The 17149-nt window shown below is 40.5% G+C and overlaps 1 protein-coding gene across 8 annotated transcripts in view; it reads left to right on the forward strand.

The window, feature by feature from the left end:
* The window catches only part of kaznb (kazrin, periplakin interacting protein b), a 108646-nt gene that overhangs the window by 34400 nt on the left and 57097 nt on the right, over positions 1–17149 (forward strand). For 7 of the 8 annotated variants that reach the window (XR_010666411.1, XM_065954740.1, XM_065954738.1 and 4 more), the window contains exon 4: positions 11501–11708. Coding sequence is in view for 7 of the 8 variants with exons in the window: in XM_065954740.1 (XP_065810812.1) it covers positions 11501–11708 (208 nt within the window). In the remaining variant the exon portion in view is untranslated. Of the gene's footprint in view, positions 1–11029; positions 11709–17149 lie in introns of those variants that run through there. The other variant, XM_065954741.1, reaches the window with a different exon arrangement.

Below are 17149 nucleotides of genomic sequence, written 5' to 3' on the forward strand. Positions count from 1 at the left end.
TTAATGTATTAGATCAGTATATAGTGGTATTACAGTATACAAGACAAGGCTAGCAAATATTTAATGGTTGAACAAATAAACATGAATGCATGCTATACCAGTATGATGAGAGTGTACATATTTTAGCACAGAAGAGAACATTTTGTATATTTAACCCTCAAGTGATACGTTTGTATACAGAGGATGTACAAAACTATGATCCGTGTGTTTATGTGTAAAAGCTCTTCACTGTACTCTCCAGCCGTCTCTGCCTCATCTGTGGTTTATGTTTAAGCTTGTGATGTCTCATCAGGGAGTAGCAGGGTGACCATGACGCTTTCCAAAGGCGTGTGTGTGTGATGAAAGGTGGTTTTTAAGTCTTGAAGATTCTCAGCCAATTGTGATTGTTATCCTCGGTAAACAAGCTGCCTTTGATTGCTGCTTTATGCTACGGTGATCAACAAATACCCTTTCTCCCTTCAGGCTTCCTGCGTCACTTTGTCTTTCCTTCATGTGAGTGTGTGTTGTGCTACATTTTCTCCTTCAGAAACATACAAACATACACAAAAAAAAACACAAGTGCACATACAAAGCACTCAATGAAGTCATATTGGATGCACAAAAGAAATGACAACCAGAATAAACTGAGCACCAAGGACGGCAAACACACCAGGACATATCTGCAAGCGAACGGCTTTTTGTACATACTCTGGAGCATATTTAATCCATTCAACATGTCTGTAAAATGATAATATGGTAATTAGTTTGCCCAAATGCAAAATATTAAGAAAGAGAAAGCAGCATTGCATTGTTTTGCTTTCCATGGATCTTAGTATTAATGCCTTGTTATAATCCCTTACAAGAGCTCAACTCCCTTAGCCAGACAAGTTTTTGGATTCAGACAAACTCATTTAGCATGCAGATTAATGCAGCTCCAAGCTCCTGCAGGAGCCAGCTTATTAAACACTTTTAAATCACATACATTTACAATTAGAACAAGCCGGGGCCATGAAATAAAAGGCACAATACAAAAGTATCTCATCAGCACAGTTTGTCTCTCTAAACACATTTGCATAAGTGCTTTGCCCTTTTGCACTAAAGTATATGTAAAGTAGACGTACCCTGTAACTGTAGGCACAGTATAAAACAGGTTTCCAGTCTGGGAAATGAGCCCCTTTTGCTTCAATTATATTCTCAGATGAGTCAGCCATATTGCTCTAATTAAAGTTATCAAAGTGTACTTCAACCTACTGTCAGGTTGGCGCTTCTTCGGTCCTGTTGTGGCTTGCGTTTAATTGCTTTTGCATTTTAATGTTTGAGCTGACTCTGTGTGCATATGTATGTGAGTGTGTGTGTGTGTGTGTGTGTGTGTGTGTGTGTGTGTGTGTGTGTGTGTGTGTGTGTGTGTGTGTGTGTGTGTGTGTGTGTGTGTGTGTGTGTGTGTGTGTGTGTGTGTGTGTGTGTGTGTGTGTGTGAGAGTACGTGTGTGTGTGTGTGTGTGAGTACGTATGTGTGTGTGTGTGTGTGTGTGTGTGTGTCTCTTATATACTATATATGCACCGAAGGCTCTCCATGCAGAACAATATGCTAAGCCTGAAAACGGAGAGAGTCTCTGCCGGTCGGCTCGTCTCTGTTCCTTTAACTGACTCTCTACTGCACGCTTGAATGTCTTTCAATTTAGTCCTTGTGATAACTTGGCTCTCCCTAGCAGAGATAAATGTTGAAAATATAATAAATGACTTTGTAGCTTCACATGTTTTTTTGGCTACAACCTTGTCTCACTCACACTGTCTCTGTGCCCTTCCATTTCTTTGCCTTATTTATCTTTCTCTCTGCTTCCCTTGTTGCCCATTTTTCACAGTGTTCCTACACGTTTCATTTATTGCATTAGCCTTAGCAAACAAAGACAGACATTCCCAGAGCAGAGCAAGTTGTACGTTTTACGGACAATTTTACATTCTCTTGGTGTGCCAAGACTGTTATTTTATCTTTAACAAACACGGGGATTTCACTCCATTGTGTTCTCATTTTTGAGATATCTTCAATTCTTTTTGTGGTCGTTTTTTTGTCCACAATGTAGAATTTTACTTGGTCGTGAATAAGTAAATAAAAAACATACAGTGCACTGGCTTGCATACAAAGTAGCTGCATGAGGAAAGTGACATAGTGTTGATGGAGCGTTTATGGGCTCTACTTTCCGTTGAAACTGCCCCCTCGAGGTTGAACGCATGACGGTGTGTTGAGTCTCTTAATCAATAGGCTCTGCCACTGTGCTGTTACACACATACACGACAAGCGGTAAGCTCCTTATCAATACACTGTACCAAAACAGCTCTCAGTCAGATACGGATTAATCTGTCCCCAGCACTGCACTTCTTCTCTCTCCCTAAACCTGCTGTCAGTTATTTGGCTGCAGTGCTGCAGTTTACCTGGGAGTGGTCCTCTTTGGTGCAGAAAAGTTGTGTTTGGTCTCAGCTAGAATGCAGAATGTTTTCGTTTTTTTTTGCTGCAGAGTCTGGTGTGTATTGTCTGTACAGCATCTGCTCCTGCAGGCGGTACACAGCTGCAATACTTTCTCATCCCGGGTCGCCAACACAGATGACTGTTCACAGCCTTTGGCATGTTATTCAGAAAAAAAACCAAAACATTTGGTCCCATACAGATACACAAGAGAGCTACAGATACAGAGCTGGTGGCTGTCATTTAGATACACGTCGTCAAATCAAATCAAACTTGTTAATTTAACAATGGAACGATGGTACGATGCAGAATGAGAAAGCGTTTCCCAGTCAATCTCTTATCAACGTACACAGTGCCCAACAATATAACATAGATAAATGCAATATACAAACAATACAAACATTATTAAAACACAACACAGTCTCTAGGACTTGAATCACAATGTTCTGCACAAAAACAACCTGTGTTTCTTTCTATCTATTGTTCCAGACCACAGTGTCTCAGCTGAAGTTTCCTTAAGTGTTATATTTGTGCAGATTGGCTTACATTATATTTAGTTGAAAGCCCGCTGCCTCTCATGCAGATGCTAAAAAGTACCTCTAGAACTACTGCCTGGTAAAGAAGAGAGTGACATTTTGACAAAACAAAAGAACTTGGCTTATCTGGTTGTGGCACATGGCTGTTCACTAATTAGTCTAGTTCTGCTCGAAGTTTCTGCCTGTTAGAGGAAGCTTTTCTTTGCAACTAAGTGTAAGTTTATTCTGCATTACTTTTGGTTCTCTGTAAGCAATATAACAAAAAGTATGTTCTGGACCTGCTCTTTATCAAGTGTGTATCTGTTTTTTTTGTTGCAGAAAGCAAAAAAAACATTCCCTAAAATGCCACACTATTCCTCCCTTCCTTTAATTTTAGATGAATTCTTAACTCTTGAAAACAAACATCTCCCTAAGAAAAAATGACATTCAGCAGCCCTGCACCTTCCTCTTTCTGTGTGAAGCTTTCCCAGTTGTTTTGGGAGGTGTGTACTTTAACCTGCTCTCAGCAAACCCACCATGATCAGCCAATAAATAACTAAACGTATATCATAAATCAACAGGGAGAACTCTGTCAGGCTGATTTCATCTGCTGTTGCTCTCTGAAAGCCACTTGGCTGTTCAGAAAAGAGAGAGCGAGAGATGGATGGAGGATTGGTTTGGCAATGAATGGGGGTCTCCGAGTGTTGTAGAAAATGTTTTACCTCGAAAGAAATCCTCTTTCACCCACTGACAGCTCTTTTGCCTTTAATGAAGAGCTTGGTCACGAGTTATAACCTGTAGTTTTCTTTCTCCCATCAGGTCTTTGATGGAGCTGCCACTAGCTACACAACAACTCTTTGTTACTTGGATTCATTTAAACGACACTTTAATTATGTTGATGGTGATAATCTTTCTTATCTCTCCTGCAAGCTATAGGCATCACTCTGGTTTTCTAACATCAGCGTGTAATTGTGCCTCCTTCAGAAGAGAGCGGAGCACGATGACAGGGGCGAGAGACTCGATTAGACAGCAGCAGCGTAGCTGAATGTGTAACACTACGTGATGAACATGCACCTTTTGTATCCACTCTGCCTCCGAGAGTGATCTCATCACGATCTGCATGTCATTAGAGGAGATGATGGGAACATTTATCTCTGCACGTCTTTCTGCTCAAGTCAGAAGATAGAGGTTTGGTGCTTTGCATATCCTTGTTGAAGTTGTTCATATGTTGTCATCTTACAACTGCAGGAAAAAGATTTAAAGCAACTGTGAGGAACTTAGGTTTGTGTCGAGTTCAGCACTCCCTGTTGACAAAGCTGTATATCTTGTCCTTTTGCTGAACCCATTTTGTACCTGTGTTGGTTTGTTTTCTGACAAACCTGAAACTTGTTGTCGAAATGCAAACCAAAGCTGTTTCTGCAGTGTGCTATAAACTGCCTTGTCTAACACCGACTTAATGGCAGCAGTAGCAGGCTATAAAATATATGAAATACCTGTTTTGTTTTCTGTAAAACACCTAACAAAAAAAATCAACTGAAAAAAATTGCCTCTGGGTTAACTTACATACATCCACAAATATCTGATTGCTCTTGTTCATTAATTAAATCTTTATAATTCCAAATGAGCCAATTAGAATTTCATGTTGTAATACTAGAAAATGTAGAGAAGAACAAAGGATATGAATCCTTATGTGATGCACTCTACAACTTGTACAAATGGAGCAGACACAAGGGGCTGAGGCATTGCAATGGAATCTAAGAACCACTGGGAGAAGACACAATGACAGAGTACCTCCAGCAGGGAGCAGAAGCGAGATCGAGGGGGAAATGAGGCAAGAAGCAGAAAGTGTCTCTGTGGAGGGAAGGCATGCGGAACAATGCAGGAATGTCATTTTTTGCAGTTTGATTCTCCATCATCAGTCGTATATATATTTCCAGTCCCTCAGGTGTTGAAGTTCATCTCCGCCCAACCTCCCTCTCCTCTCCCTGATCTTCTCTCCCTTCAATTCCCCCAGAGTCCTGCAGACAAGCCTTTATCTTCATACTCAGGGCCTCGAGTACTCTGTTTCATCTGCAGCCCTGTCGACCATTATCTCCAAGTGGAGAGGCTGTCAAACTGTTTATTATGACCAGACTATCAGAGATGGGAGAAGGACGAGACTGCAAGGCGTTGGAGTGAAACTTTAGGAGGACTTTTTTTCGGTGACAGACATGCTGAGTTTGAGAACAGATAAGAGGTGCTTCTCTCCAGGTTTTTATCTCAGTCGCTATAGGCCAGCTTAAGGCAGGGGAGTTTATTCCTCTGCTGTCTGAGTTTAAGCTGCAGAACAGAAATATAGCTGCTACTTTCTACTGTTCAGCAACCTGCAGATGGCACCCCGCTGAAAGTTTGCAAGAATACAGAACAGAAGTCTGTCAGTCAGTATGTGCATATCCTAATCATAAAATGTGGTAGTGTGCTTCAGTTAAAAGTTCCTGCAATTAAATAAGAACAGTTCTCTGTGATATCTGCTGTTGAATGAGTGTTACATTAGTGCACACTGGACTCATGTGTTGTCTGTTTACATTGCACACTATGTTGAACTTTACAGTTCACTGTAAGATGCAGATAAGATAACCACCATCTTGCACATTCCTGCACAAATAGCACCTGTTGCATACATAAATGTTTGAAATTGTTTATATTTTCTCATCGTATACATGGCTTAACAGTAGGGAAACTACTCTGAGACAAATTTCTCGTATGTGTAAACCTACTCGACTCTGATTCTGTTTGAATCTTTACCATTTGCAAAGACTATTTAAGCAGCTAAAAACCTGTCGCCATTAATGTGCAAACCGACACAGATTCTTTCTGTTTATCAGTGGAGTCATTCTGTAATACTGATTTTATAATTTGAGTTACTGATGACCCAGGCAGCCAAGTTTTGTCGGAGGCTAGAAAGGCCTCTAAAGGATGCTAGATTCTTGATCTGAATTGATGTTTTTTTTCTTATTGTTTTTCTAAATGCATTGTTAGGAGATATTCTGTTTGTAAATAGGAATTCAAAGAATGAGATGACTTAGTGATGCTTTAACGGATAATTTATCGTCTTAGTCATATTCCTTCAGCTGTATTGTATGTAACTGACTAAAAGATGGATTATTCACACCAGCAAAACCTTGTTATAAATTAAATGAATATATAAAATATTTAAGGATAAATAAATCTTGGGCTTAAAAGCAGATTTGACTGTGGACAGGTGCATTTGAAAGCTGAAAGGATGATACAAACTCATTCATATTACAAGTGATCCTTTGCACACATCTATCTCTGAGCTTTTGTCTTTGTAAAGATTTTACAGAAAACAGAATCCATGACAACTTAATGAAAAAAAGTTACTAACTAAATAACTAGAAAGCTAGAGGAACAAGGGGATTTCAAAGAAATCACAGAGAGAAAGAGAGAGAAAACACTCAAAGAGTTACGTTTCCGCTCCCTGCCATTCAGAGTTCACTCCATCAATGACCCTCTGTGCCTGTGTGTCACCACTCGAGGAAACAGTCTTTCTCCTCCCGTCACTTGCTCCGACATAAATACCCACATTTTGCTCTCCAACTGTGACATTTGCATTTGATAAATCTGCATTTTGTGTGAACATTCAAAGCTAGTGAACTGAAAGAAACTCGGCGTTTTATAGTTTTCAACCATATTTTATTTTTTCTTGCTATCTAGTCATATACACTATAAATTATCCATTTTCATGTTACATCAGCGCATATTATTTCTAATGTTAAACAGAATATTCACCCATCATCTTATGACTTGTATGAATGTTTTGATGCTTCCTCATTGCAAGTGGAAAGTGGTTTTATGATCCAACAAACAAGGACCAAGTTCTTCTGACAGTGTCCTGTTTGTCACTCATATCGTCAAGAGAAAACAGGATGTGCTGTAGTGGCACACAAAACACTTGTTTTATTTTGTAACTCAGATAAGGACCCTCTCACTCTCAAACTGCTTCTGTTATCCCTTTCATGCAACATTTTGCCTCTGTTGTTTCACTCACACAAACATGCTGCACTGATGGTGAACCGACAAAAGTAAAACCCAACTGCGGCGCCAATTAACCTGCCAACAAATAAAGATTCAAAACACTTGTAGTCTTTGATGTTGGCAGACAGTCTGCTGTGTGCAGAGACAGCGTTAATTTCCAGAATAAAATGTCCTGAAACCTGCTGCTTTGTTGTAGCCCCTTCGACACTGAACATTTTGACATACAGAGATTTAGAAATCAAGCACTGCTCTCTCTGCAGGCTTAGCTTCAGAACAATACTTAACAACATGGAGTATGACACACTTTGTAGACTATCTTTCTGGAGTATTTAAACAAGCGTAATGGTCACTCTATATGCGGTAATAAAACTCCCTAAAGGATGATTATTGTCTCTTTCAAGGGACTACACTCTTCTTGGAAGAACTTTTGACACACTCAGCCAAGAGGCCTGATATAACTTGACTGTGCAATGAACCCTAAATATCTTAATTTCAGATTTGTCCTTATCATAAATGAGTTTGTGTCATTTTAAAATCAATTAAAACTTTTAATTTAAATAGCAGTTACAAGAAAAGGCTCATGATCTTCTTGCCACTGAATGCAAACAGGTTTTTCTTTTTTCTTATGTTTATGCTCCGTACTCTTGTTCCATTTGGTGGCAGTAGTGCTCTTATAAGCTGGTTTGCCAACCGCCAATAAACACAAAAGAGGATGACGAAGAAAAAGAACAAACCATAATAACTTTCTATGGCTGTAATAGATCAATGTTGTATTTTCATAAGGCTTTATAAGACTTTATAAAACATGGACAAAGTCGCAGTGACATCACCCTTTGTATCTGAATGGGAGTTATGAAGCCCGGCAATGGCGGTTGCCATATTGAAAATGCTGTCTCAACCTAACTTTTGGTGAACGTAGTAACAGCAGGCAGAGAGGATGGGGCTGAGATGAGCCTTCAGCTTAGCAAATAATAAAGCAAACCTCTTTTCCTTCCCAAAATCCAAACATATGAGTTATTTAAAAAAAAAAAAAAAATCCCCCGTACAGTTTATACACATAAAGACATGAACTATTCAGACCAAAATCAGGCTGTAAGCATGTTTATTTCTGCTGTCAACATTGGAATTTTAACGCTGGTGTGTGTACTGTATTTGACCTTTGCTTTTGCAACTATCCTCAAGTGGACACTTATGGAAATGCTTTTTTTTGGACTTCTGCATTGGCTTCATTGCTTTGTTTTCAGCTGCTAGTTCCATCCCCAAGTGGTCAAAAGTATATTACAAGCAGGGTAAAGTCATTTTAATCATCTGACACCTTGACTAACGTAGGGGTTTTGTATAGTAACTTGTCACCTTTATTTATTTAGGATTTTATAACGGGTTAAAAACACAATACAACATATTTGTAAGCAGAATAATTTAAGTCTTTATGAATGTGACGTATTTGTCAATAAGTGCTTCTTCTACACTTATTTTATAATACTGCAACCACAATAAGAAATTGCCACCCATAGGCCTTATCTGTTTATTAACCAAAATAAATTGTCAATCATTATATTGATTGATTGAGTGCATATGAAATCGTGCAATCAGGACTAACAAACAGGTGTTGAATGAAAGGGCACCATTTTCTGGCATCCTATTGTATTATCTTGGAGAACAGATGGTGGACAATCATCAGGCATCAGTAGCATGTTAGTTATTTACCTGTAACCTTTAAGTCTCTCACTCTCAGTTCACTCTATAATCTATGAAAGTATCACTCCTGAAAATGTGCTGCTCTGGATGTGATGGCTGTAACTGTGCAGAGTGCAAACAGGCAGCTGAGAGGTGAAGGGTCCTTGACCAGCACAGTGCTGAGATCTGAGAGTCAAGTGTCCTCACACTCAGATTGATCTGTCTTCTCCCTGGCATCACAAAGATAGAAAAAAGAAATGATTTAAAACATGGTTGCTGAATTCTCCACAGCAAACTGATGTAGTAACAAACACATCATTGCAATGTAATCACACACCCACGACACCATTTTTTTCTCAAACCTTTTCTATTATAAAACTGTTGCATACTTACGCACCATTACAGGCACCATGGCTTTTTTTCCTCTTGGTATTTGATGGACATTAGTAAGTTGAGTGGAGTGGAGTGGATTTTTTCCCCAGGCTCCTGATAAGACCTGTATAAATAGTTGAGCAGGGCATTATATCACTTTGCTATTGGGTAAAAATGGAAAGCATTTCAGTGTGCGGAGGATTAGTCGATATTCAATTAACCCAGGCAGACAGTCATGGTGACTGTTTATCAATACCTCTTTTTAACTGCATGCGTTCGGCACACTTAATTAAACTTCCCATTAATAGTATAAAACAAGTGAGCAAACGAACAACACAAACACTGGACCAAGTTTGGACCAAATCCACAGAGGCACTAATGGGAGAACTGGTTATTTAAGGGAGTCATCCAGGTCCATGCACTGGTCTAAGGTCTCTGGAAATGTAAGCTTTCAGTCTTGTTATGGACACAGAAGAGGACTTTGTATGTTTTGGACACGCTACAATTATGCATCCTCAAAGTATTTGTCTGCTTGTTGATGTATATCTGGGACACTTCTAGACCTTTGACCCCCAAATCATTCATTTCCTCGCATTCCACAGTGGATCGTATGAAAGCACTGTTTCACAATGCTCATAGCAGACAGCGGTTTTGGTTTCATATGAATGAAGATGTCGTGTTGTGCAAGAAAACCAGTTTTGGAGGAATAGCAGGACCCTTCAGTTTAAAGAGACAACTCTCATACTGTACTCAAAGTTAAAGTCTAAAGTGCTATATTAGTCCTGTGTTTAGCAGCTACAAATCAGGGTCAGCGCACTAATTAATGACAGTGATTTGACTGTCTAGACATTGATAATGATCTGCTAACATGTGATGTGATCAAACTGATGCTGTGTACATCCTCTCATTGAAACATAATCAATGTCCTTTTTGCATATCATTGTTTTTATCATGACCAAAGATGGGCTCAAAAAACCTACCAGTGTGGCCAAAAGTTGCATGTCTGATTCAGTCACTAGTCTCAAACAGGCTGCGATCCACTTCTTTGTTTGTCTCTCTGCTATTGTGTGAATACCAATGAGCGTTGAGCCGTTATCAACGAAGCTTCAGATGACAGCGTCTGAGTGATGTATCACTCGTCTTCCTCGGTTTGTTGCCAAAGACAGGATGTGTTTTCTTACTGGGGAAATGAAATGTCAAATGCAGATTCCAAGTTGTGATGTCTTAGCAATTTCCTGTATCATTTAAAGTTAAGATGAACGGTCGCTGTCCCGTCCCTAACCCTTTCTGTGTGCAATGATATTTTACAGCTGTACAGATAAGAATTGATGGTGGTGGTATTATTTGTTGGGCCTACAGATAAGCTTAAATATGATCCCTCCAACTGTTTTTTTTATCTAAGAAGTAAAACTCTGCTATGTTTTCTTCTGACAGCGTGATTGTGATTTCCCAGGCCTCTTCTTTTATTTTTTTTTAGTTAAGCCCATTAGAGGGCCTTTGCCTCTGTCTTCGGCTAAGTTTGCTCTCAGAGTTGAAATGTTTTCCCCTTGGGCGCTTTGGGCCAGCCCCCTTTCCCTTTCCACCAATGTAGGGGTGAGCTTTCCCAGGACAAAGAGATGAATATATAATGGAATGAAAAAAGAGAGGGGGGTGGGAGAGACAAAAAAAGACAGTGGGTGTGAGAGTGAGAGGGAGGAAGGGAATGTGGGAGCGGGAGGGGGGAAAACGATACATAGGGGTTGACAAGTGCTTGTCAAAGGGTTCAATACTGCTGCCAAAGAGGAAGAAGTAAAGAGAAACAATCTGTGCTTTTCCCTACAACAGACCCGATTGCCAACTCATTACAGGCTCCATAGGGTGTGGGATAGACAACCCACTCTTGTAGTTTCAGAGTTAGTGGAGAGTAGCTCAGTCCAACTGCACCCCCCCTCCCTCCCTCTCTCTCCCCTGGTCCTCCAGCACATGGTACGATCCATTTAAAAGACTGCATGTCATCTCAGTGTGTGCTGGGTCCTCTCTGAGAGCAGCTGCTAACAGCACATTCTCCTCGGCGGGAGCGCTCACTTTCCCCTCTGCCTGCTGGGCTGCATCTCTTTTCCTCTTCTGTCTTTATTTTCCCTGCTCACTTTGCGTTCATCTCCTCCTCCTCTCTCTCTTTTTCTTTTTTTTTTCTTCTCAGACACACACGTGCTTCCTTTGGCTACACAGACGTTGTTCTTTATGCAGTAACAGGTAGACATCATCTTAGCAGAGAACAGCAGAGGGACCATCATTTTTGCTTCTTTTTTTTTTTAAGTGCGAAGTAAACTGTGATAGAAGACGCACAGGTGGAGGAGGAGGAGAAGAAGAAGAAGAGGGGGGCAAGAGGACAAGTAGGAGGTGGAGTAGGAAAGGGTCCGAGCTTCACCCCCCTCTGGTGCTCCTCTTGACATCATGCTGCTCTGTGTGGATTTGCTCCTCAGGGGAAAATCTTTAAAATGATGGACGACAACAAACAGCTGGCACAGAGGATTGATGGGGCCATCCAGTCTGCCAGCCAGGAAGTGACCAACCTCCGCTCTGAGCTCTCCGCCACCAGCCGCAGACTGGCAGAACTGGGTGCAAGCAGCCCCCCTGGCTTGGAGAACCACCACCAGCACAACCACCACGATGACAGCCTCCACTACCGGGGTAAGTGTCACATGTTTGTGAATATGTGTATGTGTGAAAATATGTGTTTGCACTCACGCCTAATCCCCTGCCCCTGTGAGTGTGTGTGTGTGTGTGTGTGAGAGAGAGAGAGAACATGAACATGTGTGAGTGTTTTGAAATGAACAGTGGGAAGTATTTAGGGAATGTGCAGCCGGGTGACTTATTTTTCCCCAAACTCCACACCAGAATGAAGTGGAAAAAATCAACAGAGTGAAAAGAGAGAACAAGAGACAGTCTGGGTGTTGTTATTAGACTGGAGGGAGGAGGTTTGGGGTTAGAGAGCGTGGGCCAGAGCCGGTCCAGGGTTTGGTTTCCCAGGCAGCAGCTGGGTTCCTGTGGGGCTGCACTCCCTCCAGCTCTGGCTCCTTCTCTGCTCTCTCCCAGAGTCTGGCAAAGAGTCTCAAACTCCTGAGCTGTGGGCCCAGAAACTGTGAGCCAACATATCTGACGGGGCCTGGCGACTGCATGGCACCATCACTTAGCTGGGATGAGAAGCGATGAAGGCGGAGTGAGCTTAAAACTGGAGTTTTTGTGGATAAAGTTGTTTAAGTTTGGGCATCATGTCATTGCTTTACATGCTTTAATGTATCTTTCTTTATGTAAGTTATAACTTCCAGTTCATTAAGGACAAATACATTCTTCTTTAGCTTTATTTTTATGCTCATAGTTACTTTGTTTCACTCTGTTAAAGATGGTCTGGTTCTAATTAAAGCTTCTGACGACAGATTCTTGTAGCTACTTTTATTAAGCGAACATCTTGGATTCATTTATGATGACTTTATTTTGTAATGATTGGAACAGCAATGCAGGGGAAAGTCCCTGTGATTTTGTTTGCATGTTGTGCTGAACAGCAAAGACATGTGTTCACGGTCCAAAGAGCATAACGGAGAATGACGTGACAGATTCATCCTCTCATCGCCTCCATGAACAGAGAGTTTGTCTAGATAGGACAGGAAATGGCTATTGACATAAAGACTGAGGTTGTTAAGATCACAGCTCCACCAAACAGAGTACCGTCAGTGTCAGTGAAATTACTCCCTGTGTTGTGGATATTTAGATCAGCAGCAGGTGATTCCTCATATCTGCTGCTCGCCCTACAAGCACCTGGCTGATCAGTGAAATCTGGAATCAGAGTGTTGCTACGCTTGTTTTTGACAACACTGTGAATCATGGGTACAACACATGTCCTGCAACTCCTCAGAGCTTCAGCAGTGCAGGCATTAATGAAATTCAGTTATTATATCATCTTGAGAGTACATTTTGCCATCAAGTTGCATTACAGTATGAGATATGTAGAAAAAAGTGATTTTAATCCTGACATGTCTTTGCTTGTTTTTCTTTGGACTTCTTTTTTATCTGGACATTGCTAGTCTATGACTCTTTGGAAGTTACATTCTACATTGCTGTGTAGTCTTTAGTCTAATTTATTTACTGCAGATTGGAAGTTCTCACGGATGGTGTAATCAAGACTGATTTGTCCCTCATTTGATGCTTAATGATAAACTGTTTAATCTACCAATTACATACAAAGTAAGCAGTAAGTGACAGCTTGTGTAAAAGTCAGTTTGCTAAACCTCATGTTGTGTTGTTTGAAACAAAATATATACAGAGAGATTTAAGTTACAGCCGGGTACCTTTTCATCAGGGCCACACAGAAAAGTAAAATAAGCCAAGTTCCAGTTGGTATTTCAGTTTTGGGGCTTTAGGCACGACGAAGAAAGCAAAATAAGATTTGAGAATTGCAGGAATTATTCCGTTTGAATGAAACTTTGAACCTAACTCAGGAATATAAATACACCAGCACTCGATATGATCAATAATTCTGAGGTTTCAAGGTAATCAGTAGAAGTATATTTTTCACTTTAGAAAGTAATTTCACAGGAATATGTGCCTGCAAATGTTTGTATCAGCACTACATCGCACTTCAACTGCAATACTTTTGGTTCTGCTTGTTTGCGGTAAGACCTTGTATCAGTGTAGTGGCCTGGTTCAAACGGAAGGTAATGTTGTCTTTAGGGGTGAAATAACTCATCTGCAATGTGCTATCAGTGCTATCCATTCTGCTTGCTCTCTGTCTCTGTTTCGCTCCGGTAGTGTGAACCGACCGCTTGACATTCCCACATTCCTGAATGTCAGGGCAGTGATGTCATACTTCCTGTTCCCAGAGGCCCGGCTTGCAGTCAGGTGACCGATCAAACTGAACACAGCCTCTCCAGCATCATCCTTTCCTTCAAACTGAAAAACTAACACTGCAGAGCCCTCATGTCGCCTGCATTAAGAGGGATGAGCCTGAAAATGGTTCAGCTTAAGGATGTTTTAAAAAAAAAAAAAAAGATTTGAAGTTTAAGATGATTCGTCTGAGGGATCTCTGCGAGTGTGATGAGCCAGCGTCAGCGTCCACTGGCTTAGGGAGATTAAATGTTCTTTAGGTGTGTATCCCTCTCAAGGCCTGGCTGTTTGTTAGTCCATTTGTTGGCTCTGCCCTGTGCAGGATCAAAGCAGCCACACAGAGACGAGGATTTTTAAATATGCATGAAGTGACTTCCTGTAAATATATTAAACTGTGCCAAAATGTCAGAGTTTCAGCTTTTTTCCCTGTGGAGCTTCAATAGCGTCTCTGACAGATGTCCAATGAACACAGCAACTCAGCCTGCTGTTCTGATGGCCTTCATGCATATCATTCATACTGAACTTCACAGTGAGTGAGAGATGTAATTATCTAAAACTTTTCGTCGTTTCATATTTCCTTTGGACTAGTTTCCCTGCACTTTTTAAAATCTGGGTACATATCTGAGGATATCAATGCTTACATTACCTTACTGTTATATGACTTAAAGTACATCAAAGTCAATAGAAAGGTATTTGGCTGTAACAAACAACCTGCCTCATTTTATTAAAGTTATAGACAGTAATGTATTCATTGCCAAGATGGGGTGATGACACTCTTTATTGATCACATTGATGTCAAGGCCCTGTTTAACATTCCTAGACAACGCTGATGTTTCAGCACCAATCCAAATGATAGCATTGCTGCCAAACCTGATGCCCCCCTCCCCACACACACACAGAAACAAATCCTCAAATATCCAGCCTGCACTCAATTTGTCTGGAGGCTGTATAAAAATATTTTGTCCTCCAAAATCAATATGAGTTAACCTTATGGGATATTACATTATTTATACTTGTGGTAGATCAGCGCCCTGCAGACGCTCAGTGAGAAAGTGCTCATCACAGACTCATGGGAGTCTGCCAATACTAATCCATAAACCTTTCTAAAACACAACCATCAGGCAGCTGGGGGTGACTCATGCTGCATGGGGAGTATGGGTGACACAATGTGCTTAAAACAATGGGAGAAGCAAGGTGCTCAAGTTTCTTTCAGAGAAATGGAAGTTAACATACATTTTTAGATGGGAAATGTATGGGGGCTTGAAGAGATGTAACGATGCACTCAACTCACCACACGATACATATCGCGATTTGGAGTTAAAGATACGATTTTATCGTATCAGATTTTCTTATTTTATTAAAGCCATGAGATTGAAGTCAACGTATGAATAATATCCCTTTTCCTCTTCTTCTTCTTGATAAATTAAGTTATTCTGTTTAATTTTGCGGTTGTACAGTTTCTAATAAAACAATCAATATTTTCTCTTTTTAAGAAGTGACACTGATCTAACAAAAATACCTTGTTATGGAACTTTTTTTTTAAATAAAAGAACGAACACACAGACACACTTTATTACCATCAGACCTTTAAAACAAATCTAACTAAATGTATAGCATATAATGCAATATCTTAATATTATTGCAATATCTTAATATTATTGCAGCTTACAATTGCAGCTTACAATCTGCTTCTATGTCCCTTCTCTACCCAAGTTGCTGATCGAACTTTAAGCAGTGGCCAAACAAAAAAAGTTGGCCATCGCTCCCATAAGCAAAAGTGTGATGGCACAATAGCAGATCATGGTTGTCCCCTTACTGACCATGGTGGAGAAATGTATTGTATCATCAAGCTGTTTAAGAGACTCCAATTTGTTTATCATCAGATTGTCTGCATGCAATATTAAAGTATTTTTATTTTACCTGCCTTGCACTTTCCCTCCTAATTTGCAGAAGGCAGGATATTTAAGCAAAATTCATCCAGCTTTTATTTTGAAACGTTTTGAAAAATATTGAAAATATCTTCTGAGGAAACTTGGAAATAGATTGATAAAAAAGAGATTGAAGAACTATCTGCTCATACCTCTGACATCCTTTTGTATGAGCTCCAGAAAAATCTCAGTACACTAGTATATTATTTTCAGGGATGGAGGCCGATCACACAGCTAAACCTTTTAAGACACCCTCCAAATTGAATGTCGTGCTGTAAAAGGGTGTTGATTAAGTATTCTCCTAAAAGACCCAGTGATTAGGATTTCTCCGTAGAGGCAAAGCTGCAGCAGCTCTAATGCCTTCTGCTGCAGAGTAATTGTGGGGAAGAATCCTCTCCCCATCTGGCCTGAGTTTGTCAGAGGCCCCGGGTCTCTCATTACTTCATCGTGCACATGAGCAGAGCTGGGAAAAGAGAGCCAAACTACAGGGGCACAAACGTCCCTCCCACCCCAGCTCTTTCTCTTTCTTTCTCTGTGAAACACTCACCAGGGACCACCCTCCTTCCTGTCCGCTGTCCACATGCAGAGAAAGTATGCAATTCACAATAACCTTGCCCACTGTATCTATCACCACCCAAATACCTCAACCCCCTCTCCCACCACTCCTCATATTCCCTGCCTGGCCCCCCTCAGCCACGCCCTGTCTGTGGTCAATGCAGCGTGAGAGGAACTGTGTCCAAACAATAGCCAGAGAGAGGCAGCCCCTCACTCCCCTCACATTTCTCCCTCGCTCTTCCTCTTCCAAACTAGACTTCCTCGTGTAAAGACCTAATCATGTCATAGCAAGGACTCCGGGGGTTTCATAGACAGATGAACATTTTCTGGCTAGGAGGGTGGGAATATCTTTCTTATTTTTTAAAGAAGATGGAGAAGACAGTGACATTTCCAGTAACATAACAGGCATCCCAATGCATTACTTTATCAGAACCCTTCTCATATTAAATGTAGATTAATGCAGAACACTGTATCATGTTATTTAGTGCATATAGAAGAGACAGATAACGAGAAAGATGAAAAATTACAACAAATGTAAAAAAGAAAAAGCAGTAAAAACTATCCAAAAGAGATATTGAAAATACATAAAGTATAAACAGCAAACAAACGCTGCTTATTGGCGTGCCCGCAAGAAATATTATTCACATCTTATACAGTGTTTGCAGTTAAGTTTTAGACTTTTTTCTTTTTGTTTCTGTACATCATAGCTGAACAGCTCAGAAGTACTTACTGGCACATTGGTAGCTTTTGTTCCATAGTGGTTGGTCA

The sequence above is a fragment of the Labrus bergylta genome, chromosome 5 (genome assembly GCF_963930695.1).
Source record: "Labrus bergylta chromosome 5, fLabBer1.1, whole genome shotgun sequence".
Lineage (NCBI taxonomy): Eukaryota > Metazoa > Chordata > Actinopteri > Labriformes > Labridae > Labrus > Labrus bergylta.